Genomic DNA, 24,769 nt, shown 5'->3' with positions numbered 1-24,769 from the left:
GTGTGACTGCCTCTGTGATGTTCGTAGGACGAAATCGCCTCCTGACGCATTTCTCAGAATGTATCCCCGTCGTGAAGCGGTGCATGACTGCATTGAGGTGAAGTTCACGTAACATAAAATTAACCATTTTAAAGTGAACAGTTCCGTGGTATTTAGTAATTCACAATGCTGAGCAACCACCACCTCTACCTGGTTCCAAAATATTTCCATCACTCCAGAGTCAAACCCCAAACCCACTAAACAGTTTCTCCCCCATTTTCCCTTCCCCACAGACCCCGGTAACTACCAATCTGTCTTATGACTCTATGGATTTATCTCTTCTGAATATTTTATGGAAATGGGATCGAACAATATGTGCCCTTTCGTGTCTTAGCATCATGTTTTTGAGATTCATCCACATTGTAGGAGGAATTAGTACTTCCTCTTTATGGCTGAAAAATATTCCACCCTATATATATAACACAATTTGTTTATCCATTCATGTGTTAGTAGACCTTTGGACTGGTCCCTTTACTTTCAGCAAGGTCCCTGTAAAAGGAAATATTTCCAGATCTGGAAATTTACAGACAGGGTCTTATAGATAGGGAGCAGAGCTTCATTTGGGGTCACCATGTCAGCCCATGTCACCCACAATTTGGGAGAGTCTAGTGCCTGGGGCTGTAAATGGTAGGACTCAGAAAAACATAATAATTATATTCCACATTTGCTTCCCGACTTTGTCACAATTCCGTGAGACAATCTGGACAGAAAAGTTAATCCTCATTTTATAGACAAGAAACCTGAATTCCAGAGACTAGACGTCAGATGACCTGGCTGGAAAGTGTTAGCAGTCGGGGCCCACACCAGGCCATCTGACCAAATGTAGCCCCTGCCTCCATTAAACCCTTCCCATTGACAATGACTACAGTGAAAGACAGAGGCGAGGTAGGAGGGAGATTTGTGTGTCAGAAATAAATCTGGGGGTGAATAAATGGAAGTGAACAATTGCAGGTCTGTAGGCGCCAGAATGAGAATGGTACCCAAGGACGAAGAAGGCTTTTCTTGACCCAGACAGTCCATCTTCATTGTTCTCCCTCTGCTGCCCACACATTAAAGCATGTGACCAGGAATTCACATTTCATCTCTGGACCATGGTTCCCGAAGACATCCTGGGCAGGGTGGGTGTAGGGTGGGCAGACAATGTTTGGAATGGGAGGCAGGCAGCGTACAGCCTTCTGACACACACAGGGGCTTAGGCAATGTTTGTGGAACGAACGAATGAAGGAATATCATGCAAAGGACTTTTGAATCCTTTGCAACTTTGTCTGCGAGGGTGCTCATTCTCTTTGCACTGAAAACAAAAGCAACCATCTCTACCAAACAGTGGCCACCAACAGTTCAGAGCCTGTGCCTCTCACCCTCATGTAGGAGAGGAAGGGGAGTAGAGCTTTCTTAAGTACATAACAAAGAATTGGGGAGGGCTATCCTGCTGTAGCAAAGAGACCCCACAGTGTGAGTGGCTTAAAGAAACTGTGTGTGTAAATCTGTCTCCTGTAAAGTTCCAGTCTGACGGACGGACGTCTTTGCTCTGCCTGGTCATTCAGAGATTCAGCTTCCTTCTGAACCATTACTCTGTCATCGCTGTGACATTGTTGTCTGTATGCCAAAGCTTGGTTGCTGCAAGTTCCAATTGCCAAGCTGGTGGAAAGAGAGAAAAATCATTGAGCATGAGTGCATATTCTCTTTTTTTTAAATTATTATTTTAAAATATTTTTATTTTATTAAAGTATAGTTGACATACAATATTAGATTAGTTTCACTATGTACAACATAGTGAGTTGACATTTATAGACCTTACGATGTAATCACTACACTGTCTAGTAACCATCTGTCACTGTGCAAAGTTATTACAATATTATTGACTGTATTTCCTGTGCTGTACCCTACACCTCTGTGGCTTTTTTTTTTTTTTTTAGTTTCAGGTGTACAAAACAATGTAATAGACATTTATCATTTATATCCTTCCCACAGTGACAACCCCCCTCTCCCTATCTACTACCCCTCTGGAGTGCATATTCTCTTAATGCGTAGCAGGGAGGGTTATGCATATCACTTCTGCTCAAATCCTCCTGGCAGGAACTTCATCACCTGAGCATACTAACTACAAGGGAAGCAGGGAAATGTAGTTTAGCTGTGCGCCCTGAAAGAAAGGGAGAATAGATTTTGCATCTCCACCACCCCTTATGTGCTTGCAGTTTGTTTCTAGAAGGTAGCATAGAAGGCTCACCTCCAGTCCCAGACAGACGGCCTCTCTTCCTGGCTGAAACCTTTCTCCTGGCCTTTCCACGTTCATATGGAAGGGAGTCAACTTTAAAAGATACAGATGAGCTTGCCCTTGGGAAGAAGGACCCCTCATTCTGGAAAGGTGAAGGGAGAGAAGGAAACCCGTTGAGAGCGATGGAACCAAATGTGACCTGGATGCGATATATACGCATTAACCCACACTGGTGGTCTCCTCTGACCCTTGAGAAAAGCACATTTTAGACAAAATGCTTAGCTTCACACAGTGGGCTTTAAATTCATGGAAGTTTTAGAAGAGTTTCTGACAATGCAGGGATTCGAATAGTTTTCAACTTGACTTCAGGGAGGACACCATGCCCCCTGCTCCCAAATACACACACACACTCAGATACTCACAACTCACATACACTCTCACACGCCGCCATGCACACTCCCAGGCACAGTCACACAAGCACACTAACACACATACGTGCACGCAAGCACTCACACCGCCTGTCACATCTTTTGGGGGTGGGCCCCATCAACAAGTAAAGGAGGAGGCTGCCCAGGCTGTGTCTAAGTGCCTGTGAAAGGCCTTGAACCAAGCCCTGGTCACACAAGGGCAAGCTGATCTGAGAAGATCTGGACTTCATCAGATGGCGTCCGTCGCGTCACGGCCACGTGCGACAAACTGTTCAGCTGTGTTTGCCCCGACGCCAGAACCAGTGGGCTCACAACCCCTGTCAGTCTTCCAAAAAAAGAGTTCTCTCCTACGTACTTCTAACACCAGAAAGCTTATAGGAGAGAAAACAGGCAAGTGTGGAGTGAAACCCATCCATGGACATCTTCATACTTGGGGGCGCCTCAGGACTCCAGCCATCCCCTCCTATCTGCTCGCCTCCGGCAGCGTCACAGCCCGAGCAGGCTCCTTCCTCAAGCCCAGCGGCCAAGTCAGCCTGCCCCTCCGTTGTGATGGGGGCTCCAGCGACTCTGGATGAGCCCCAGACGCAGAACCCCTTCAGACGTCGCAGGGCAAGTTTCCGATTTCTCCATAAGCTCCACGGCTCAGACAGTGGAAACTTTGATTCTGTTTCCTGCAGCTTTCTGTTCATCTCATCCCAAGAAGGTACTGTGGAGTATCTCAATGGTGTCAAGATGGGAAATAAATTTTTATGCAAGCGAAAGGCCAAAAACACCGGACAGGGACTTGGGGTGGCGGGGTCAGAGTAAGAGAGGAAAGGGAAATGAAAAGTCCATGGCTGACATATTGCAGACCAAAGAAACATCAGTTGCTCTTTTCTGGCCCTCAGCATAAAAAGTCTCAGAAAGGCTGCGCTGGTCTTCCCTATTATGGCGATGTGGTTTGGGCTGGAGGGAGGACTGTTCCCAATAAACAGAGGTGGGCAGCCAGCTTTCTGTCTCTTTTCCTTTGGGAGTCATACAGGCTCTGTGGTCCTAGGAACCCTCCCTACCATGGATTACACTTTGTTTAAATGTATCAAACCTTGTGGGGTTTATTGCTGGATTTAGGGCCTGGCTCCTTATTTGGTCTTTGAAGAGGACATTTTCCTGCTCGTTCATAGCTCTCTATCGTACCGGCCCAAGGAAGCGGCTGTGAACAGGGGGACAAAAGGCTCAAACAATAAGGCAAAGACGTGAGGCCAGTAAATGCGTTGTTTACCTCTGTCCTGTGTATTCAGCACAGTAGCTTTCGTGAACATAGTCGACTCTTTGGTGAGAAGGGGCTTTTGGCGCCTCTGAGTTTGTACTGTTAGCTGTTGCTAATGTACGGAGAGGCAGGGAGGGTAATGACGGGAGGCTGGTGTAGTCAACTCTTGGCTCCTCGCCTATTGGCTGGGGGCCCCGGGACAACCATGGAACCTCTCGTAGCCTCAGTTTCTTCCCCTGCAAATGCAGACTAAGAACACTGTAGAAAGGGGGCGGCCGATGGAACGTGGCAGTGTGGCGAGGGGTCGCCAGGAGGAGGCAGGCTGGGTAGCCAGCAGGAGGCCTTTTGGGGTCAGAGGTAACTTGGCAAATTTGCCACAGGTCAAGGTTCAATCATGCAGGCTCAGGAATCTCATGTCACTCACCCTGAGGGTGCCCATTTTTTTCAGACCCATGTCACACTAACCTGGCTCACAGAGACCGATGTATAGACCACAGTGCTCCATTGCTGATTCCAAATGAGAAATGCAGTCACCAGAGGGACCAGTCAGAGCATCCCTAGTCTATGAGTGACTGATGGAGGAAATCAAAGTGTCACTGGGACTTTGCTTGGCAAACATGGCTGAGGAAGGAAGGGAACCAAGTAAATTCATTAAATTAAATGTTCTATTATCTGCTTGCTCCTGTAGTTCAGCGGCTCATCTCTCCTGTGCCCCACACAACAGTCACACCAAACAACTTCCTTTTCCATGAGTGTGTCACATACTCTCTATTGTGCATATTATTTGGTTCCCTGCCCGACATCCTTTCCCCTCCTAACGATGCTCAGATTTTTATCCGGGAAAACATCTGGAGTCTTGAGCAAGCCATTCCTGAAGCTTACATCCTCTAGACATGATTTTCAATCTGGGGGAATAAGCAGGTCATACTGCCCCTTGGGGCATTTTGGAAGGATATAGCCTTCTTTTGGTTGTAATAGTGATTGGAGATGCTCCATGTTACTAGCATCTAGTTTGGAGGTGCTGGGGATGTTAGACGTTCAGTAATGTGTAGACTATCCCATATGGCAGGGAACCATCCATAGTACTGCAAGTCTTGTGTATGTCTTATTAGACCTCAACATCGGTGACAATCTTGTGGTTTTAGTTTGGGTTGCCCCAAAAGCAGAGCTCGAAGTATAGGCTTATGTGTGGTTTATTTAGAAGGTGATTTCAGGGAGCAGAGAGAATAGAATAAGATGGTTCATTTTTTTTTTTAACAGTGAAAAAATTTTATATTCAGAATTAGCCAGCTGGACTCAGTTTAGATGATACCAGTTGTGTTGGCAACATCCAAAGCATCGTCGTCAGGAGCCAGTCGAACACATGCCTTCTTCTCCCCATCAGGCCTGATCAGCGTGTTGACCTTGGCCACGGACATTGGTGGCCATTGGTCACCACCGACATTGACATTGGTCATGGAGCTTCTTCCCAGCCTGTTCCATCTGGTGCTTGCTGGCCTTGCCATGCGCAATGAACACAGTGTGGTGTTGGCTTCTCTCTTCTTCGTGGCTGATTCCATAGTTAGGGGGGACTTGATGGCATAGTGGCCCCGCTTGTTTCTCCTGGGGGCGCTCTTCCAAGGATATTTAGGCTGCCTTCGGAGCCGCAGTGCCTTGGGCCTTCGGAAGCTGGGTGACGTAGGGATCTTCTTTTTTTAGTGGTTGTGGGCGCCTTTCACCTCTGGTTTCTGCGCCTTCAAAGACTTCGCGTTTGCTTTGGCTTCAGGAGGGGCAGGGGCTTCCTTCGCTTTGGGCGCCATCTTCGTGAAAAGGCGAGATGCTTCATTTTATGTGTCAATTTGACTGGGCTATGGTGTGCCCAGATATTTGGTTAAATGTTGTTCTAGGTATGTGTGTGAAAGTGCTTCTGGATGAGATTAACATTTGAATCGTAGACTGAGTAAAGCTAATTGCCCTCCCCAGTAGGCGGGCCTCACCCTGACAGTGAAAGGCCTGAACAGAACAAAGGGCTGAGTTGGGTGTGTCCAGTTCTCTCCCTACCTGTCTTCCAGCTGGGCCATTGGTCTCCTGCTGCTTTTGGACTCAGATTCAAACTGAAACTTACACTATTGGCTCTCCTGCTTGTCAGGCCTTCAGACTTGGAGGCATCCACACCACTGGCTCTCCAGTTTGCTGACTGTGGATCTTGGAACTTCAAAGCCTCCGTAATCACATGAGCAAATTCTTTATTATAAATACCAAGTAATAATTCAATCTCTGTCTAATCTTTCATTGGTTCTGTTTCTCTGGAGAACTCTGACTAATGCAGAGAATGAAACAAGGAAAGAGGGGAAACAAATGGTAACCGGGGCTCAATGAGCGGCAGCAGCACCTCTCCATGGTTCCTCGGTGGCCGAGAGTATCTCAGCGGCTACATGTTCCTCCACCTCCCAGCTTGCGCATGTGCTGTAAGTGAGCTCCGTGGATGTCCAGGGTGGGACAGAAGCCCAGGATAGATGGCCAAGACGCCTGGGGTGACTTTGGGCCAAGCTGCTCTTTATTGGACGTTGAAGTCTGCATGGACTTGTACACAGCAGCAAGAGCAGGAATCGAATTCTGGTAGAATGTTAGGCAGAATGTTAGACCCCTCAATATGTCCACGTCCTAATTAATACCCAGAACCTGTGACTATTACCGTGTGGCAAATAGGATTTTGCAGGTGTGATTAAGTTAAGGATCTTGAGATGGAGAGAAGATTCTGGAATATCAGGTTGGGCCTGATGTAATCATAATACTTCTTATCAGGGGGACCACAGGAGAAGTCAGAGTCCAAGTGATAGCAAAACAGAGATTGGAGTGATGTGCTCTGAAAAGCAGGTGGCCTCTAGAAGCTGAAAAAGGTAAGGAGACGATTCTCCTATCAGAACCTCCAGAAGGAAGCAACCTTGCTGACATCTTGATTGTAGCACAGAAGCCAGTTTTGGACTTCCGACTTCTAGAACAGTAAGAGAATAAAGTCGTGTTGTTTTAAGCCACTAAGTTGGTGGTCATTTGTTACAGTGGCCCTAAGAAACTAAGGCTCACATGTGTATTTGAGGGGATGCAAGACAGCTGATACACCTGGTTATATTTAATTGAGCCTAGAACCTAACCCTGTTTTACGTATAAACCCATAGTGCTTTTTCCAGTTTACGAATAGACAAGATTTTCCAGGGAAGACTGTGCTTCGCTGTATTCAGAACTTTACCAAGAGTCGTTCCCTATTTCAGAAAATCACGTCCCCTGTGGCAAAGCTACTTGTGGTATTTGAGTCATCAGGTCAACATGCCTGTGTCAGCCTGCATTTGTCACAGTCACATTTATGGGGATTCTAAGTATATAAATGTCAACATCTCACCCCTCATTATGTCTTCCAGAATAATCGTGCCCAAATGTTCTCATATTGAATTGTATATTATTTTGTCATAAGTATATTTCCTTTTTTCGTCCTCTGTGTTACCTCTATAACCTAGTTAGGGCCTCAGATTGCTGGTTTGGTTTTTGGGGTTTTTTTCATGTGTTTGTTTTTTTTAAGGTATGCATATATGCAGGTAGGTTATATTATGCAGTAAGTCTATTCCATATGATACAAATTGTCTGTTAGAAAAAGAGACTTTGGGCCAGATGGGGCTGATAATGACAGCTCTCGAATGTTCTTGTTCTCAGCCCCTGGTTGGTCTCTGAGTATCCACACCTTCCGTGCTAACTGCCCCAGCCTCTAACACTGGCCTGATGACCACCTCCTTGTATCCTGCCGGCCCCCACGCCCTCTCCCGTAGCGCTCTTTCCCGTGTAGCCCTGATTTAATTGAAACATTCTTCTCCATTGAATGCTCTAAGTAGCCCATTGGCTGGGGTTAGTAAGCGAGACCACTGCTTTTTCTCATCCAAACCTGGCAGAAGTCTTGGCCTGTAAGCCCTCCTCCCCGCCCCGGCCAGTGCTGGCTCAGCTCAGACATCAGCTGCGGGCCGGGACAAGAACCTCTTCTCAGCCTTCCCATGGCCCCCGGGCTCACACCGGTTTCCAAAGTGCCTGTTTGTTTCTCTCTCCTCCTCCTAACACGAGCTTCTTGAGAACAGGAGCTGCGATACATCCCTTGCACTTAACACAGAGCCCGGAAGGGAATAGGAGGCACATGGACACCTCCAACACTTACCTTCCTCCAATCCTCTATTTCCTATTCTTTCAAGACAACCACCTTCCTCTGCTGGCCATTTTTAATGTAGCTGTCCTAATCGATGTAGTCAGTTTACAGTTTGGTCACTCAGCTGCCAACACCCCTCAGTTGGAGGAATCCCAGCACAGGTGGGAGGACAGTGAGGGAACAAGGTCTAAATGGGATCAGGTCTTACTCAGGACTTAGAATCTTGAGGGAGGGACACTAAGACATACAACAGAGACAATCAGCAGCAGTGGTGGGGGACCCTGCAGCCCAGGGGTGGGGCAGGCTTGTCCAGGGACTGCAGTGTCCTATAGGATGTGGGTGAGCATCAGGGGTCCCGGGGAGCAATAATGAGTGTCATGGTGATGATTACAGCGATGGCCTAAATAGAGGACTTCTTGGCGGGGGATCCGGGGGTGTCTTGACTAGCTGGTATCTTATGTGAATCTGTCTGAGCCTGGCTCTCCTGTCAGTTATGGGAGTTCCCAAGTACCCTGCTGTTAAGTCCCTATATTTGCACCTGTCTCTTTCAGGTGTAGAACAGATTCCTGCCCCTTTCCCCACTGCTTCCTTCTTCCTGTGTCTCCCACCAAATCTTCAGCCTCACCCCTGCAATCCATCTGGTTTCCTGGATGCCCCCTCTCCCTGCCCCCACATGCATCAGCTCTCGCTCCCTGTCCCTGCCAAGCTCTGTGGCTGTACAGGGATGCCGCCCTCATTCTCTAGGCCAGGAGTCAGGCGAGTGACCTGGTCCTGGCTGAGGGTGGACATGGGTGCTCTGGTTGGAATCTCCTTGTTGATATTCCCCAAGGTTACGGTAGAGCCAAAATCTAGAGAAGCTATTAGATTAAGACTCATTCGTTTTTGTTTTGTTTTTTTCCCCCATATGTTCATATGTTTCATTTTCATTGTCCAACACCATATGTAAAGAGCAATTATTTGCTTAGTTCAGAAGGAATCCAACCAGCCTTCATTGTCAATGAACTCATGTCAATGCAAGGAGCAGTTTTGGTTTCTTCTTGCTCCGCCCAGGGACCCACCTGGCTCGCAAAAGATCAACATTTCATCTTTAATGCCTCCTTGCTTTGTTACCCTGGGAATGGCTCCAAGTTCAATGAAATTCTTTTGATGGAGGAAGGTAGAGGGATTAGTCCAACTGTCCTGCCACAATAACTTCAAGGGTGACCCGGAATGTGTGTCCTGAGCAGTACTCTGCTTAGCTCAGTCCTCAGCACGTGGCAGGGAGGATGTCACTTAATGTCACAGCAAATCCATGCAGCAAGCGTAAGCATCCCCACTCTGTAGATGCGCAAATGGAGTCGCAGAGAACTTGCCAAAGATCACGGAACTAGGAAAGGCCATCTGAGATCCTAAGCCCTAAAGGATGGAAGAAAAGAAAAGAAAGGACAATGAGGGAAGAATAAGGAAAATGGGATAGAGTGGCAGAGTCACTCCTCCTGGAAAAAAGTTTAGGATTTTCTGGCCATCCTGGTCTTCTAGAATCTGGGGCAAAGAGCTAGTGCAAGAGATTGTGTGCCAAGCAAGGCACCTTTTGTAAAAAAAAAAAAAAAAGTACTCTGTTGTACACCTGAAAGTAATTTAAATAATGTTTATATATATATATATATATATATATATATATATATTCAAAATGCTCAGCATTTATTTAAAAAAAATGAACAAAAAGGAAATTCTAAAAATAAAAAAATAGATTTCTGAAATTAAAAAAAAAAAACGTACTCTGGGTTTCTAAATACATTGACTGGTGACCGAAGAGAACTACCTGCTATCTCTTCTCCAAAACAATAAACCAACTTCCTTTGGTGAAAAGGGGACTGCAGTAATAACTTAACACAAACAAGTTGTTCTGGAAAAATTCACATCCAACGTTTCACTATCCTACTGGGACTTCAGAACTTACAGAGTTGGATTGTGATGAAAGAGTGGATGAAGGACCATATCCATAAAGTATTTGGTTTGGACACTTCCTGAGCAGAACGAGGCTACGGCGCTGCAGGCCAGCGTGGAGTACCATCCTTAGACAGTACTGGTTCTGCCGGGGGTCAGGGCATTCCGGGGCTCTGCATATCAAACACGTGCACCGAAAAACGAATGTATCACAGAACACACAGAGGCTTTGTCATCGCGATCTGGGGCTCAATGCTGGCACAGCGAGGTCTGTAACCTTAAACATCCGTTCTGCTGTCTAACCATTCAGGCCCCAGAGAAATGCTTCTCCACATCTCTGGCCCTATGTTTTCAAAACAGAAAGTGACTACATTTGAATGTCACGAAATTTGTGGGCTGTATCACTATTAACATCGGAGATGGACACTCTTTTGGGAGTGTGGAAAGATTGGAGCAGTGGAAGAATTTAGAGAAAGGAAATTAATTAAAGTGTACTTCGTAAAGTCTACTTCAATCCATGAATAAAGAGGTCAACTGCATGTGATCTACATGTAACTTGTGTGAAGTGAGATCCTAACTTTTTTTATCATATTAACTAGTTGGGCATGGCACGCTAAAATGCAAGCAGTTTTATTTTTATAAAAAGGTGTAATAACATTTAATTAAATTTTCAAGAGCAAATAAGAAATATTCTCTGTATTGAAATAATTTTGAACAAAATGTTTATATTCATTAATTATAATTTATAATTTGGCTTTTAGTTTTAATAGGTACATTTAAATATTTTAAAAGAAAAATAATTTTTAAAAAACAATTATTTTTTAACTTTCGTGAAAATGTATGAAAATTTTACATACCCTGAATATAAGTGCTTTTATTATTTACCTTTTAGATCATTCCTGTTATGGAAAACAAATTATGTGAACATCTTTATTTCAGTCATGTAACTAATAATTGCTAGAATGAAGACAAGAAAAATTAATTACATGGAATAAGTACTATGATAATATGCGAATTATACATGTATTTTGTTACTCATCTAGATATTGCCAGCCCATCAACCAAACACTAAACATGTCGTACAATAATAAAATTTAAGTGTCTTTGATATTTTATTGACTTGCAATCACATAAAAATCATAGCTTTACACATATTTTAAATTTTGTTGTTAGAGAAATTTATCAAGATAGTAGGATGGAACATGTTTTATTTAACAGTTTATTGGTTTGACTTATTGCTTCATACTATTTAGATCCATGGTGTGTGGAGCTCCATTTGTACTCTTGCCCTGGGGCCCACACACATTGGGGTGGGCCTGTTATTATGGAGACTGAAGACGTTGGGGGGTTTTGGAGTCTGCATCCCAGAGGAGCAGAAGCCCAGCCTAGCACATATTCTGATATTCTGGTGAGTTCCAGCCCCAAATCTCAGAACAAGAGAGAACAATAGCATCGAATAAGCTAGAAACTCCCCAGTAATAGTGCTAAACATCACCCCAAGGTTGAACAAAGCCACTCTGGCAGGCTGGTAGCTGGAAGAGGAGGGGTTCAGAAAATGCATGGCGGATGTGATACAATGGCCATGGCAGGAAGGAGGTCCTAGGAAGCTGATGGGGTCAGAGGGTCATTTGTTCTGCTGATGGGAACATGAAATCAATGCACTTCACCACCCGCTCTGGAGGAAATGCCGAGGACCTCTCCAGTGGGACTGCATCCCGGCCCAGGTGCAATGCTCTACCACGCTGAGCATGGAAGTTTCCAGGCAACAGAACTGTGTCTGTCGTGGGGCTCTTTACCTCTGATTAGTCCTGAACCAAAGCTCCTCCAGAGTGTTTTTACAGGGAACTAAAGACAAAACCATGGAGGCCGCCTGCCCAGTTAATGATACTGCCATTAAGAATTGAAGTTGAATCTGTAAATCATCTGAGTAGAAGTTCAGTGTATGTGAAACCTCAGGGGACACAGAAAGTGACCGGAGTTCTACTTCCAGTATCTAGTTTCTATACTAACTAGCTGTGCAAACTTGGACAATGTCTTTCACCTCTATAGGCCTCTGTTTCCTCATCTTGAAAACAAAAACATAGTCTTAGGTGATTTTTAAGGTCCGTCTAGCTTGCAACGCCACGATTTATCTGCCAGAAGGATTCCTGCTGTGTGTCTTGGACGATGTCCAGTGTCAGGATGACTTATTCCAAAAGGCAGTTGTTCTTTTGTTTGCTGGCCTCAGGGGAAACCCAAATATTTTATGATGTTACGAGGGAGCGGGCGCGGCCAGTGCCCTCTGCCTCCAAGCCCACGTCCTGGCACTGACCCAGCCTCTTTGGTGGAGCTCATGCCACCCTTGTTATGCGGTCAGACACGCTACCTTCAGGGAAGTACCCACAAGACAATAGGTCCCTTTGACAACACCAAGTCCTTGCAACCCTCACAGACAGCCTTTGAGCTCTATAATGGGGTTCAGTTTGTAAGGTCTTTAAACCATGATTTATTTTTATTAACTTATTCAAGAAACATTTAAATGGGGGAATAACACCTACCTCATAGTATTTCTGTCAAGAGTAAACAAGTTCACGTAGAACTTTGGACAGTGTTTAACACGTAATAAATTCCAAAGCACGTTAGCTATTGGGTACCTACTATGTGCCAAGCACATGCTAGGGGCAGGAATGCCAAATGGAGTAAGACCAGCCCCTTGAGGAGAGCACAGAGGGGGGATAGACATGCGCACCACAAGAGGACAATAGGAGAAGTAATTTAACACAGGAAGAAACAAAAGCTATAGGACTATAGGCAGGGAGGTACTGATTCTTTCTGGAACAGGAGAGAAGACTGGAAGGTGAGGTGGATGTCTGTGACTTCTGTGCACCCAGCACTGCATCCCTTCCTTCTTCAGTTAGGAGAACCCATCTTTCTTGTGGGGGACACATTCCAGGTAGTGAGGCAGGACTGGTCCCAGAGGAGGTCAGGTGATCTCTCTCCGTGATGACAGTCGTTAGCTCAGGGAGGAGCTGTGTGGCACACGGGGATAGTCAGAAAACTAGCGAGAACTTTTATCAAACCTATTAGAAAAGTATTCATTCTCTCTCTGTTTGTGGTCATGAGCTTTAAGGAAAATGCATGCCTGGACCGCTCAGTGACTATCTTTAACTTTAGGTGGAAACTGAACCTAAGGTAGAGGAAAAGCTTAGAGGGAGGGAGGGAGAGACAGAAAGACAGAGAAAAAGACAGAGAGAAACAGAGGACAGAATCGTGGCATTCTAAACCTCTGGATCCGGTTGTGCCTGAAGCTACAACCATCCCCAGTTACATGAGCCACTAAAGTACCCCTTTGCCTAAACTAGATTGTATTGTGTTTTTGCCATTTGGAGCTATCAGCCCTGGCTAATACAGAAGGGTTTTGGTTTTTGTTTTAAATACAGAAAGTTTTAAAGAAGAGGGGATATGTGAGCGGAAGTTGGAAGAACATGTAGGAGTTGATCAGGCGAAAAAGTAACTTATTTACTTATGTGATTCAGGAGCAAATCATAATTCCCAGGAATTCTTGGGATTTCCCCCAAATCACAAATTATTCTGTGTTTTTATAACACTTTATTTAATTGTTTTTAAAGAATAATGACTGCGGCTTTAGCGAAAGAGTTTGGCGCGATGGTAAGAAAGGCCTCAGCGGCTTCCTGAGTCCCCAGCCTCCGGTCTCACACCATTTTGCTGGTACAGCCTACCAAAAGACCAGAAGGAAGAACTTATGCTGACTACGAATCTGTGAATGAATGCATGGAAGGCGTTTGTAAAATGTATGAAGAACATCTGAAGAGAATGAATCCCAACAGCCCCTCTATCACATATGATATCAGCCAGTTGTTTGATTTTACTGATGATCTGGCAGACCTCAGCTGCCTTGTTTACCGAGCTGATACCCAGACATACCAGCCTTATAACAAAGACTGGATTAAAGAGAAGATCTACGTGCTCCTTCGTCGGCAGGCCCAACAGGCTGGGAAATAGTTGTGTTGGAAGCATTAAGGGGCTGGGGGTGGGTTTGGAACACAGGTGTGTACAGCGTGCTGTAGTGGAAGTTCTGTATTATAGCAATCCTGTTTCCATTTTGGTACACGCTAGCCCAGGGTGTGTTAGATGAAATATGAGGAGCTGGTTCAATCTGAAACACCCACCAACCCGCCCCCCCTTTTTTTATTTTTTGTTACTTAAACATTTTTATGATTATTTACATGGAAGATGTTCTTTGTCAGGTGATGTTGGTTTCAGTCCTTCAAAATCTGTTCATGCCTGCTTTATAACATTCACTGTACTAACAGCCCTTCTTCAAGTTGGAGTGGGGGTGGTGACACAGTTTTAGTTATGTCCTCAAGTTAAAGTCTTGGTGAAAAACAAATAAATGTTCTTTAGTTTAAAAAAAAAGAATAATGACTGGCCATAATAATAAACAATGAATCATGTTTCTGCGATAGGATTATAATCAATGTTTCAGAGGTTTTCTATTTTTAAAAAGACATAATAAGTGTATAATTTATTATTGTGATGAGGATGTATATAAATGTAGATTATATGCTTCAATAACATAAAATAATCTCTACTGATATAGACATTTGATAGCAGAAAATATAAAAGGAGAGGTTAACACAAACTAAATAACAAAAGTCATTAAAAATCGAGAGAGTATCACAAATACTGAAAGTTATTCTGAAAACGAAATGTTTGAACACAGAAAGCATTCATTGCCCTAAACAAGAGTCTTGATCATGACAGGGATCTATTTCATGACCGTCTATTTCGTGACAAATATTCCAGAGGTAGAAAAAGACCAGTCATTTTGCGTTGACCCGGGTTGAATCGTTGAGCATGCGTCCAAACCGTCTTCAAGCTGGGCCTTAGGGTCCATGTTGCTTCATGTCAGCTCATTTCCTACGTAATGATGAAATTATTTTGTTTCCTGGCTCTGCTTTTGGTTTGCCTTTGGAATCAATATTGCTTTTGCCAGTGCATGCTTTAGACTGTTCCTGACTCATGCTGCAGCGCTCCACAGCCACGTCTTCTCATTGGTGTCTTTTCTGGAGTCCAGCTCGGCCCCCCAGGAGCTCAGCAGGGCCCGTCAACTCTGACTGGAGGCGTGGAGGGAGGCCAGCTGCTCACTGCCCTGCTGGGCTTCTGGGGTCTCCAGGCAGCTGATCCCTGCTAGGCCTCCCTGTAGAGTTCACCGTCTGCCCAGCCCTCGGCCAAGCACCACTGCCCTCAGACCATGGGCTCCACTCTGGGCGTTCCCTCCTCCCCACTTCCCTGACCCACTAATTCCAGGGGCTTCAGCCCTGTCCTCAAAACTCTTCCTCCTGGGCTCAGTGAGACCACCTGTCTGCATCCCTGAGCTGTGGTTCAGAGCGTGCTGCCAGGAATAGAAAGTCAGGGGATGTGCGGCCGCCTGTGTGTGTCCCTGCTCCCAAGGATCACGGCTTTGTGTTGCTCCAACTCCAGGAAACAGTTGTCACATCTGCTTGCCCATTTTTTTATAGTTGTTTAATGGGGAAAGCAACGTGGCCAGATATGAAAGCCCATCCCTGATTTTCATTAGAAAATTGCTAGTATTAGTAATTACTAGCAGTAGTGCTAGTAGTGAAACCCTTTGTTCAGGTTTATAACATGTATGTTCTGTTTTTGTAGCCATGGTTCCACCCTTCTCTTTTCTTTTTAACAATACTTCTATATTTAAATGGATTCAATATTCTCCTTAAATCTCTCTCTCTCTCTCTCTCTCTTTTTTTTTTTTTTTTAACAATGATCTCTCCATCCTTGAGTTCTCCATTTGATTTATTTCCCTACAGGTTTGATTTTAGAACAAGCAGTTTTTGTTTTTGTTTTTCAAGGACTCACGGGTGCTACATTCCTTGCATTCTTTCAAGTTTGAAAATGTCTGCCTTTTGTCTTTATACTGCCACGACATCTTGTCTGGTTTTCATTGTCTTGGTCACTTTTTAAAGGGCTATCTTTTTTTATAGTGTTTTATTTTCTTCCTTAATTATTTTCCTAGTGATTTTTTAAAAAGTCTTACAAAAGGTTTCAAGTTGTGTTTCCTTTATTCTTGGGAAATACTGACACCTATGAAAGAATATGCATCACCTCTATCATGTAAATCTTCACAATAAAATGAGCATGCGTGAATACATCAGCCAACCTCCTAACTGGCACATTACTGCTACTGGTAGTGTTATCCATTATTATCACTGCAGTAGAGAATTCAATTTTATGACCGTACTACAGTCTAGTTCCCTTTGGGTCCCTCCCCCAACTTGTCTCCTTTCCCCCAACTCTCACAAGGAATCATTCACCTAAGTTGTCTTTATAGCCTTATCACGACATTTCCTTAAATAATATATAATTTAATTTTGTTTGTGTGTTTTTAGCATGACAAATGCAGTATGTTTCTAAGATTCGATCACATGGACGCATGTAACTGTAGCATGTATTATCACTGCAGTAGAGAATTCAATTTTATGACTATACTACAGTATAGTTATCCATTTTCTTGTCCGTTGACAGGTTGTTTCTATTGTAGACAGTTTTTTCTATTGCAGGCAGAGCTGTTCTGCACATTCTTACACTTGTCTCCTGGTATAGTTGCAATATTTTTTATAGGATAAAAATTTTTGTGCACGTTCAGTTTGCCAAGTTAACGCCAAATAGAGCAATTGAACAAATGTACACTCTCACTGCCAGACAGAGAACTTGGGTGATAAAGAAAAAAATTCTTCGAGCATCTTGACAGAAAAACGACCAGTCACCAAAGGGGAGCAAGACTCAGGCAGAATTCAGCCCTCTTCATGGTGACATTCAAGGCCAGGGGTCAGTGGGGACAGACCCTGTGGTTATCTTACGCCTTCCCTCTACATCATAATTCAAATGTCGACAGTATCTATTTAGTGTCTTCTTATGTCTCACTTCTTTTTTATTTTATAATAATGCTGCTCTCTGTTTCCTTAAATCTGAAATCTCCCTTTTCATCTCATTTCTGTTGTCTTACCAATGCATTTGTGAGTACGCGTGTTTCGCTGGATTCATGTTCTCATTCAGCTGCAGAGCATGAAGAAATTGGCAGGAGTTTCCTTCTGTTGCCTCTTCCTGGGGTTCCTGGTGTTTTGCATGCTGCATTTCCCCCTCGGTAGTCTGGTTTTATAGTTGTCATGCTTTTCGTTTTGCTCATGCTTGGGGAACTTCATCCCTTCATGTTATTTGTTCTGACAGCATGTGAGTGACTTCTGGGCTCTCTTCCTCTTGTATTTGAGATCACCTTGTCTCTCTCAGTTCCACTGTGACGGTAGAGGGAACTAGATAGGTGGGGCAGGGAGCTCAGTGGGCAGAATGTTGGCGGTTGGAATACTCAGACTCTGCTCTAAGCTGCTGCAGGTTTGGGCACGTGTCAGGGCTGCGTAGTGTACACGGTTCCCTGGACGGCAGAACCTCAGACTCACGTTGTTACCCACGTCCAGCTTGTTGCCCTGAAGCCTTCGCTTTGGTCAGAATCAGCCCCGATGTTACCCAATTCGCCCCAATACTCACTTCTACCACTTTTCAGTCAGTGGAGGAAATGGGTACAGAGACTTACATGCTTGGCTTCTCTCAGCTTTGGGGATATCCATGAGGATTCCCAGAACCTTATAGATTCTCCACGGCAGCTTCCAGGGGAATAGGGACCAGGTTCGGAGCCGAGCCCTGCGAGGCTTCTCTATTCCACCCCAGAATCTTGTTGTTTTTCTTGGTCAACAGTTTTTGAAGTTTATTGTGCTAGGTATATGCCTCTTTCTTTATTTCATTGCTGTTGGTGAATTTCTTTTGCTTATTTTTACTTCATTATTCTTTTGGCTATTTTTTTTTAAGGTATTGGCAAAACAAAACTCTATGAGAAAGTTTCAATCTGCCATCTTAGTCCAGAAATCCTTTATTTGTTGTATGTTGTCTGACTACCCCACAGAAATGTAAATTCCATAAGGGAAGGGATCTTGTTTGGTTTATCCCTTGGCATATAGGAGATGCTCAATAAATATTTGTAGGATGGATGGATGGATGGATGGATGGATGGATGGATGGATTGGCAAATAAATCAGTTAGGAGGCTATCACCATAGTTTCGTATAAGGATGATATGAGCCTGAGCAGTGGAGGCAGAAATGGAGTGGAAGGGGTGGATTTAAGACACATGGAAAGCTGGATAACTTTCATTGATAACTTAGCCGAGAGGGGCAGTGAATAAGAAGCCAAGTCTATCCTTTTAGGTAAACTGAAGACTCTAGGGTTTCTAGCTTGGATGAACAGGTGGTGTCATTCGGTTCTTCAGGGAGAAATTGGAACACCCAAGGAGCAAAAGATACTGGGTTCAACTTGAACTCGCTGGGTTTGATATTCCTGGGCTGCCTGAGCCACGGGGCTGATATTCTGAAAAGAATAGGGCTAGACAGAGTCTGGGGTGTCATCAACAAACGTGGAGGTTCAGGTGACAATGGAGTTAGATAGAATGGAGCAGCAGAGCAAACCATTGATCTGAATTTAAGGTTGGGGAGGGATCTGAGGCAAAGAAACCTAACCCCATGAAGCTCCAGGTCCCAGAAAATGTTTCTAGAGATAGTAAGAAAGGATTATGCAGATATATGTCACATTTGTGCCCAGTTTGGCTTCCTCCATGGTCTGCCTTCTTCCCCATTTTGCCCCACCATCCTACACACCCATCAAGTGTTTCCATACACACAAAGCAAATGCAGATTTACATAATCTCAAAAAAAATGTGAAACCACTGCCTTTAGCAACAGGAATGGTTTGCTTCTTTTTGCATTCACTAAAGAGCACAGTATGAGTCATTTGAGGTTGTGAAAAATTCAGCAGGAACTAGGCATTTTAATATCCTAATCTATGGGACGATGGGGCAAAGGGGGTGGCTGTAAACAGCACCAGACAGGAAATGCTGAGAGTCAGACAAAGGAAGGTCCCCGGGAACGTTTACCTTCAGTGACAACTTGGGGTCTGGAAACAATGACGTCAGCACAAGTCGTGACTGTGAGATGGCGCCAGCTCTCTTCTCGCTTGCAACAGAGACCCAGAGTTGGGGACCCTTTCCCTCATCTCCCAGCCTCCCCCCATCCCCTGCCCACACCTCCTCTATCCTGCAACCTAAGACTTATTTGGGGGCTGAGGTGATGCTTTCACCTTGAATCTCCAAATCCAATAAGCTAAACCCGAGGTCACAGTGTTCGGTGTGATCCCAGGAATTGAACACTGGGAATTCGGGTTGAAGTGGACTGCGTGGGGGTTTCGTTATCTTGGACTGCGTGGGGCTTTCGTTACTGAATTGCCACGTGCAGATCTGAGCCAGAAAGCCTTGCCCCATCAGGCAGGTAGGAGTTCCTGTTATATAAATTTTTATCCTTCTTCAGTCACCCAGCTGAGACTTCAGAGTAAGCTTTATTACCAATTGTCACAAACACTGCAGTTATAATCATTAATAACATGAATGGCTAATTATTTCTAAATTAATACTCATTTTTACTATAGCTAATAATTATTTATTATGCACTTACCACGTGCTGGGCGCTAGACTAAGTAACGTACACACGTGATCTCACTTGCTCTTCGTAATGACCCCCAAAGTACACATTATTATTTTCATTTTATTACTGAGGGAACATGTTCATTTATTTAATGAACAGTCAGGGGTTGGGTGCACTGCCAATGAAATGGATGCTGTGGATCCCTTCCCTGGGCTGGTGGGCTCCTCTCCAGTGGCTGTGACCCTCAGCTGCTAATAGCCCACCTGCTCCAGGGAGCTGCCTTGGAATTGCCAGGGAATTGCCTCTCCCTCCTCCCCTGCAGCCCACAGCCGATGACTCACACACAGAGATTCAAAAAGGTGGTTAGCACCACGTTCTAACCAACTGAATCTTCTGGGTGCCAGGCGGGACCCACTCTGTGGTGTAATTCATGCTCAAGAGCTCCCCGTAGGATTTCATGAAGAAACCAGTCTCCAGCGAAGACTATATTCTTCCCTTCACATCCTTGCCCTGTCTTCGCCCCCTTTCTCTTGCGAGCACTTCACACATGAATGATGTGCAGGGAGAACCATGCACAAGAGCGCGGCAGTAGAGTGAACGCAGGTTTGCATTTCAGACACACCTGAGTTCAAATATGTCTGTGAGCCGTGTGACCTTGAGCAAGTCAGTTTACCTCTCTGGGTCCTGTTGTCCTCATCAGCTTTTGTTTTTAAAGAGGGCGCAGCTCACAGTGGCCCATGTAGGGATCGAACCAGCAACCTTGGTGTTAGTAGCACCACGTTCTAACCAACTGAGCTAACCAGCCACTCCGGTCCTTATCCGTTTTTAAAACTTGAAATAATGTTACTAATTTAACCTTCCTTCCTTCCTTCTTTCAATAAACTTTCACGTTTGCCTCTGTGCTGGGGATATAGAGACTAAAATGCATAGTTTTAGCCGCCAGAGGTAGTGTTTTCCAAACTGAAGAATTAAAATCTTTCATTAGAGGGTGGTGCAACCAGCTTTAGTGGGTCTGACCAGCATTTTAGAAAAAGAAAAAAAAGGAATGGAATGAAAAGAAAGTATCAGGGTACATCCCACGTAATAAAGATAAGTTTCATGCAGTCATTATCAGAATTTATGATTCTATCTATATAACATACCTATTTCTCTATAGATAGCTGATAGACCTAGGATGTACTGGATAACGTGATAAATTGTATTTCTTGCTGGCCGTCACTTAAAAACGGTTTGAAAGCTACTTGTCAATGAGAATAGGAGACAGCAGTGGTGGATAGCGTTTCAAAATTTATTTTGTTATAGTTCTATAAGACTTTTAATAATAATGAGTTTACACATGATTTTGTTTGTATACGCTTAAGAAACTTTATAATAAAAAGAATTTGTCAGTCCTGGGACGTGCTTGAAAACACTTTTCCGTTCAAACTGGGATAATGAACTGGTGAATCTTGTGTTCTAGTCATAAAATAATCCTCTTAAGCATTCTGAAAAGCACTTTATTGAGGTATGATTATCATACAAATTGTTGTACAGATTTAATGTATACAACTTGATGAATTTAGAGTTAAATGTTCTTAAATACTGTGATATTTTTTTCAGAACATTATTCCACAAATTAAGACACAGGGTAGAAAGTGGATATGTATAGTTAGATTTCGTTTTGTTAAATGTGTATATTTATGCATATCCATGCAGAGAAAAAAAGACTGCAAGGCTGTATGACCATATTAAGTGTTATCTCTGGGTGGTAGGATTTTGGTTTTCTCCTTGCTTTGCTGTGTTTTTTAAGCTTTAAGCAATATATTAAAGTTTTCTGCAATATATTAAAAGAATTGAAATACTATCATGAGTGCTTTCTATATGCTAAACCCTTTATATATTACCACATATAATCATCACAACAATTCTATGCCCTAGGTATTACTCTTCTCCCCACATTTACAGATGGGGAAACTGAGGCTTTAAGAGATTAAGTAAATTGTCCAATGCCACAGAGCCATGATGTAAAATAATCAAAACTCCAAAGACATGGGGGCCTGAGCTCTTTCAAATTACAACCCACTTTTCCTAACCCGTCCCCAATTCCCCTTACCCTGACCTATTACTTTTTTTCTACATCTTTTATTACCTTCTAACATACTATATAATTTACTTATTTATTATACTTATTCTTTATTGCTGTTTCCCTCCACAAAAATGTCACCTTCAAGAGGGTAGAATTTTTGTCTTCTGCTCACGGGTGTATTCCTAGATCCTGAGATACAGGCCTAGCGCATACTTGACACTCATTTAAATAAACATCTGTTGAATGAATGTCTTATACCAAAATCAGTTATCTAACCACTATAATTGCCTGCCTTCTAGTATATTATAAATATGATTTTTTCCCCCAAGGTGACCTTCAGGGTAACCGACCAGTGTGGATCAGAGCTGTGGTGACAGATGCTTGTGGTGGGACCATGAAGACAAGTTAAGTTGTGAGAAAGAGCAGGTCCTGGGGCTCTTCTGTCCCTTCGTCCTGCTTGCAGCCCCCCCTTTAGGCTTCTTTCCCCTGACTTCCTCTGCTGTGGGGAGCTTGCCCCAAGGGGTCCTTGACTACACTCAGTGATGTATAGTGGTGGCACATTGGGAGCCCTGTAGGAGCACATTCCTGATGCTGGCCTTGAAGTTCAAAGAATTTTTAAAAAGTGAAGTGCTGTCCAGGACAGGTGACCCCAAGGGACATCATTTATTGAAGTTTAACCCCAAGCCAGGTACGGGTCTACCTGGGCTTTACAGGTGTTGCTTCTGATCCTTACAATAACATGTAAAGGTGAATATTATTTTCCCTGTTGTACAGAGGTGGGATCTGGGGCTCAGAGAAATTCACTGGATGGATAGGTGGGTCGTTTGGGGTACCACACATATCTCTCGCTTGAACTATGGCACTCTTTATTGATTTGTTATCCATGTTAGGAAATATTTGGCTCTGTATACGTGAGAGTACAATTTTTCTACATAAAGGAACACTAGTCATCAAACTCATTACGATCAATGACAATTATTTAAGCAATAATATAACTATTCCATGAAATCCAGTTATTCTTTAAAATAATCTTTAATTGCCCATTGTATGCCTTGAGAAAACATGAATTGTTTTATAATGGAAAGGAGGCAAAAGGGACAATATTTTCTTTGCTAGCAATGAAGGAGTCAGACAGTCACAGATAAAGAACTTTAGCCATCATCTCTTCTAATACCCTAATTGTACAGATGAATGATCATGCCCCAGTGAGGAATGTTTATGTGTAGGTGGTTATTTAATAATTATTCCATCTTTCACTACAGGCAAAACTTCATTTCTCTGTAAGTAGTCCTTATCTAACTTACTTAACCTTCCACAACTCAATTTCACTGCCTTTAAAATGGGAACAATAATATTGCCTACCTTATGGCACAGCTGTGATCATGAAATGATTAATACTTATAAACGACATATGTAAGGTGCTTAGAACAGTACCTAGGACCTAGGAAGCACTCAGACAATTTAAATGTCATTATGATTACTATTTCCTACTGGCAAGAAAGGAGCTTGAGCTAATCAAGTCTTAGCTTATTAACTGAGCTGATCTCTTTCTTATTTCTTATCTCTATTTATTTTACTATGTAATGTTAACTTTGGAACAGCACTCTGGTTAGAACTAGATTTTTCTTGTTTTGCCTAAATATACACACACATATAAATGTACATATGTATGTGTGTGTGTATATATGATATATATATATATAACATATGTATGTATATATATCATTTATATGTGAGAGAATGAGGAAGAGAGAAAGTATGAAAAACCCAATCCATCAAATCCTGATGACTCTACCTTCAAAATGCATCCAGAATCTGCCCCTTCTCACCATTGTCACCCTCCCACCTGGTCCCTCCTGATCCCACCTGGGCCCTCCTGCCTGGATCACTGCAGTGGCCTCCTAAATAATCTCCCTGCCTGCAGTCTTGCTCCTCTACAGTCTGTTCTCCACCAGCAGCCAGAGGGCTCCTTCTAAGATGGGAGTCAGATCATTTTTACTTCTCTGTTCAGAACCTTCCAACAGCTCCTGTCTTGTGCTTGGTAAAACCTCTCTTGTCTCTCTGACCTCATCTTCTCCAACTCTCCTCTTCCTCACTCTGCCCCAGCCATAATGGCTGTGTTTTTCCTTGAACGCACTTGTGGACTCCTGCCTCAGGCCCTTTGCACGAGCTGTCTCCTCTGTCAGTAATGCGCTTCCCCAGGGAGCCCCATGACTCCCTTCCTCCCTTCCTTTAGATTTCTGGTCACACGTCCTCTTAGCCGTGCAGTCTTCCCTGAACCCCTCTATAAATGAACACCTCCACCCCCCCGAGGCTCCTCTTACCCTGATTGTTCTCCACAGCACTTATCACCACACACTCACATATGCACACACTTATGTGCTCCCCCCGTCTCCCAGGACTGTGTAATCTCTCCAAGGCCAGGTATTATGTCTGTTTTCCTCACTGCTCTATCCTCACCATCTAGTATACTGCTTGTCTTATAGCTGCTCTATAACATTTTTTGGAATGAATTTGTCTTCTTCCCTTTTTACATTTAATTACTTTTTGATATAAAGAGAGAAGGTCCTGGGGCGGCCAATTGGCTCAGTTGGTTAGAGTGCAGTGCTCATAACACCCAGGTCACCGGTTCGATTCCCACATGGGCCAGTGAGCTGCGCCCTCCACAACTAGACTGAAAGCAACAACTTGACTTGGAGCTGAGCTGTGCCCTCCACAACTAGATTGAAAAAAAAAAAAGCAACAACGACTTGACTTGGAGTTGATGGGTCCTGGAAAAAAACACTGTTCCCCAATATTCCCCAATAAAAATTTTTAAAATTAAAAATAAAAATAAAGAGAGAAGGCCCTGCGAGACCTGGGAATAAGCCCTGGGGCTCCAGTGGACACTGATCACTGTTTAGCTGCCCAGCCTCTGAGGCCCCGGTGCTTGTTTTCCCGGCCTCCCTTGCGGAAGTCACAGATAGATGACTAGGCTCAGCCTACTGACACACCCAAAGAAGCAGGGGCCTCGGGAAGCCACCTTGGTAGTGATGGTGGTAGCAGTGGTGGCCACATCCAGTCCGAGCTCTGTTGACAATGCCATGTGTGGCCCTGGACCAGTTATGGGGCATAATTCCAGCTCAGGAGTCTCCCTCTTTCCTGCCC

At 43.9% G+C, this 24,769-nt stretch overlaps 1 protein-coding gene, 1 long non-coding RNA gene and 1 other non-coding gene across 3 annotated transcripts in view; 2 read left to right on the top strand and 1 right to left on the bottom strand.

The window, feature by feature from the left end:
- The window catches only part of LOC117018606 (uncharacterized), an 84,196-nt gene that overhangs the window by 51,364 nt on the left and 8,063 nt on the right, over positions 1 to 24,769 (top strand). The gene's annotated exons all lie outside the window — the stretch shown is intronic.
- LOC117018605 (enhancer of rudimentary homolog) lies at positions 13,639 to 14,409 on the top strand. The gene is made up of 2 exons (XM_033099709.1): positions 13,639 to 13,664; positions 13,707 to 14,409. The coding sequence occupies exons 1-2, from the start codon at positions 13,662 to 13,664 to the stop codon at positions 14,016 to 14,018; spliced, it is 315 nt and encodes a 104-aa protein (XP_032955600.1). The 5' UTR covers positions 13,639 to 13,661; the 3' UTR covers positions 14,019 to 14,409.
- TRNAS-ACU (transfer RNA serine (anticodon ACU)) lies at positions 20,289 to 20,362 on the bottom strand. The gene has a single exon. It is a non-coding gene; the product is annotated as a tRNA-Ser (tRNA).

The sequence above is a fragment of the Rhinolophus ferrumequinum genome, chromosome 27, assembly GCF_004115265.2.
Source record: "Rhinolophus ferrumequinum isolate MPI-CBG mRhiFer1 chromosome 27, mRhiFer1_v1.p, whole genome shotgun sequence".
Lineage (NCBI taxonomy): Eukaryota > Metazoa > Chordata > Mammalia > Chiroptera > Rhinolophidae > Rhinolophus > Rhinolophus ferrumequinum.
Note: the sequence above shows the minus strand (reverse complement) of the source record. Positions and strands in the feature narration are given on the sequence as shown.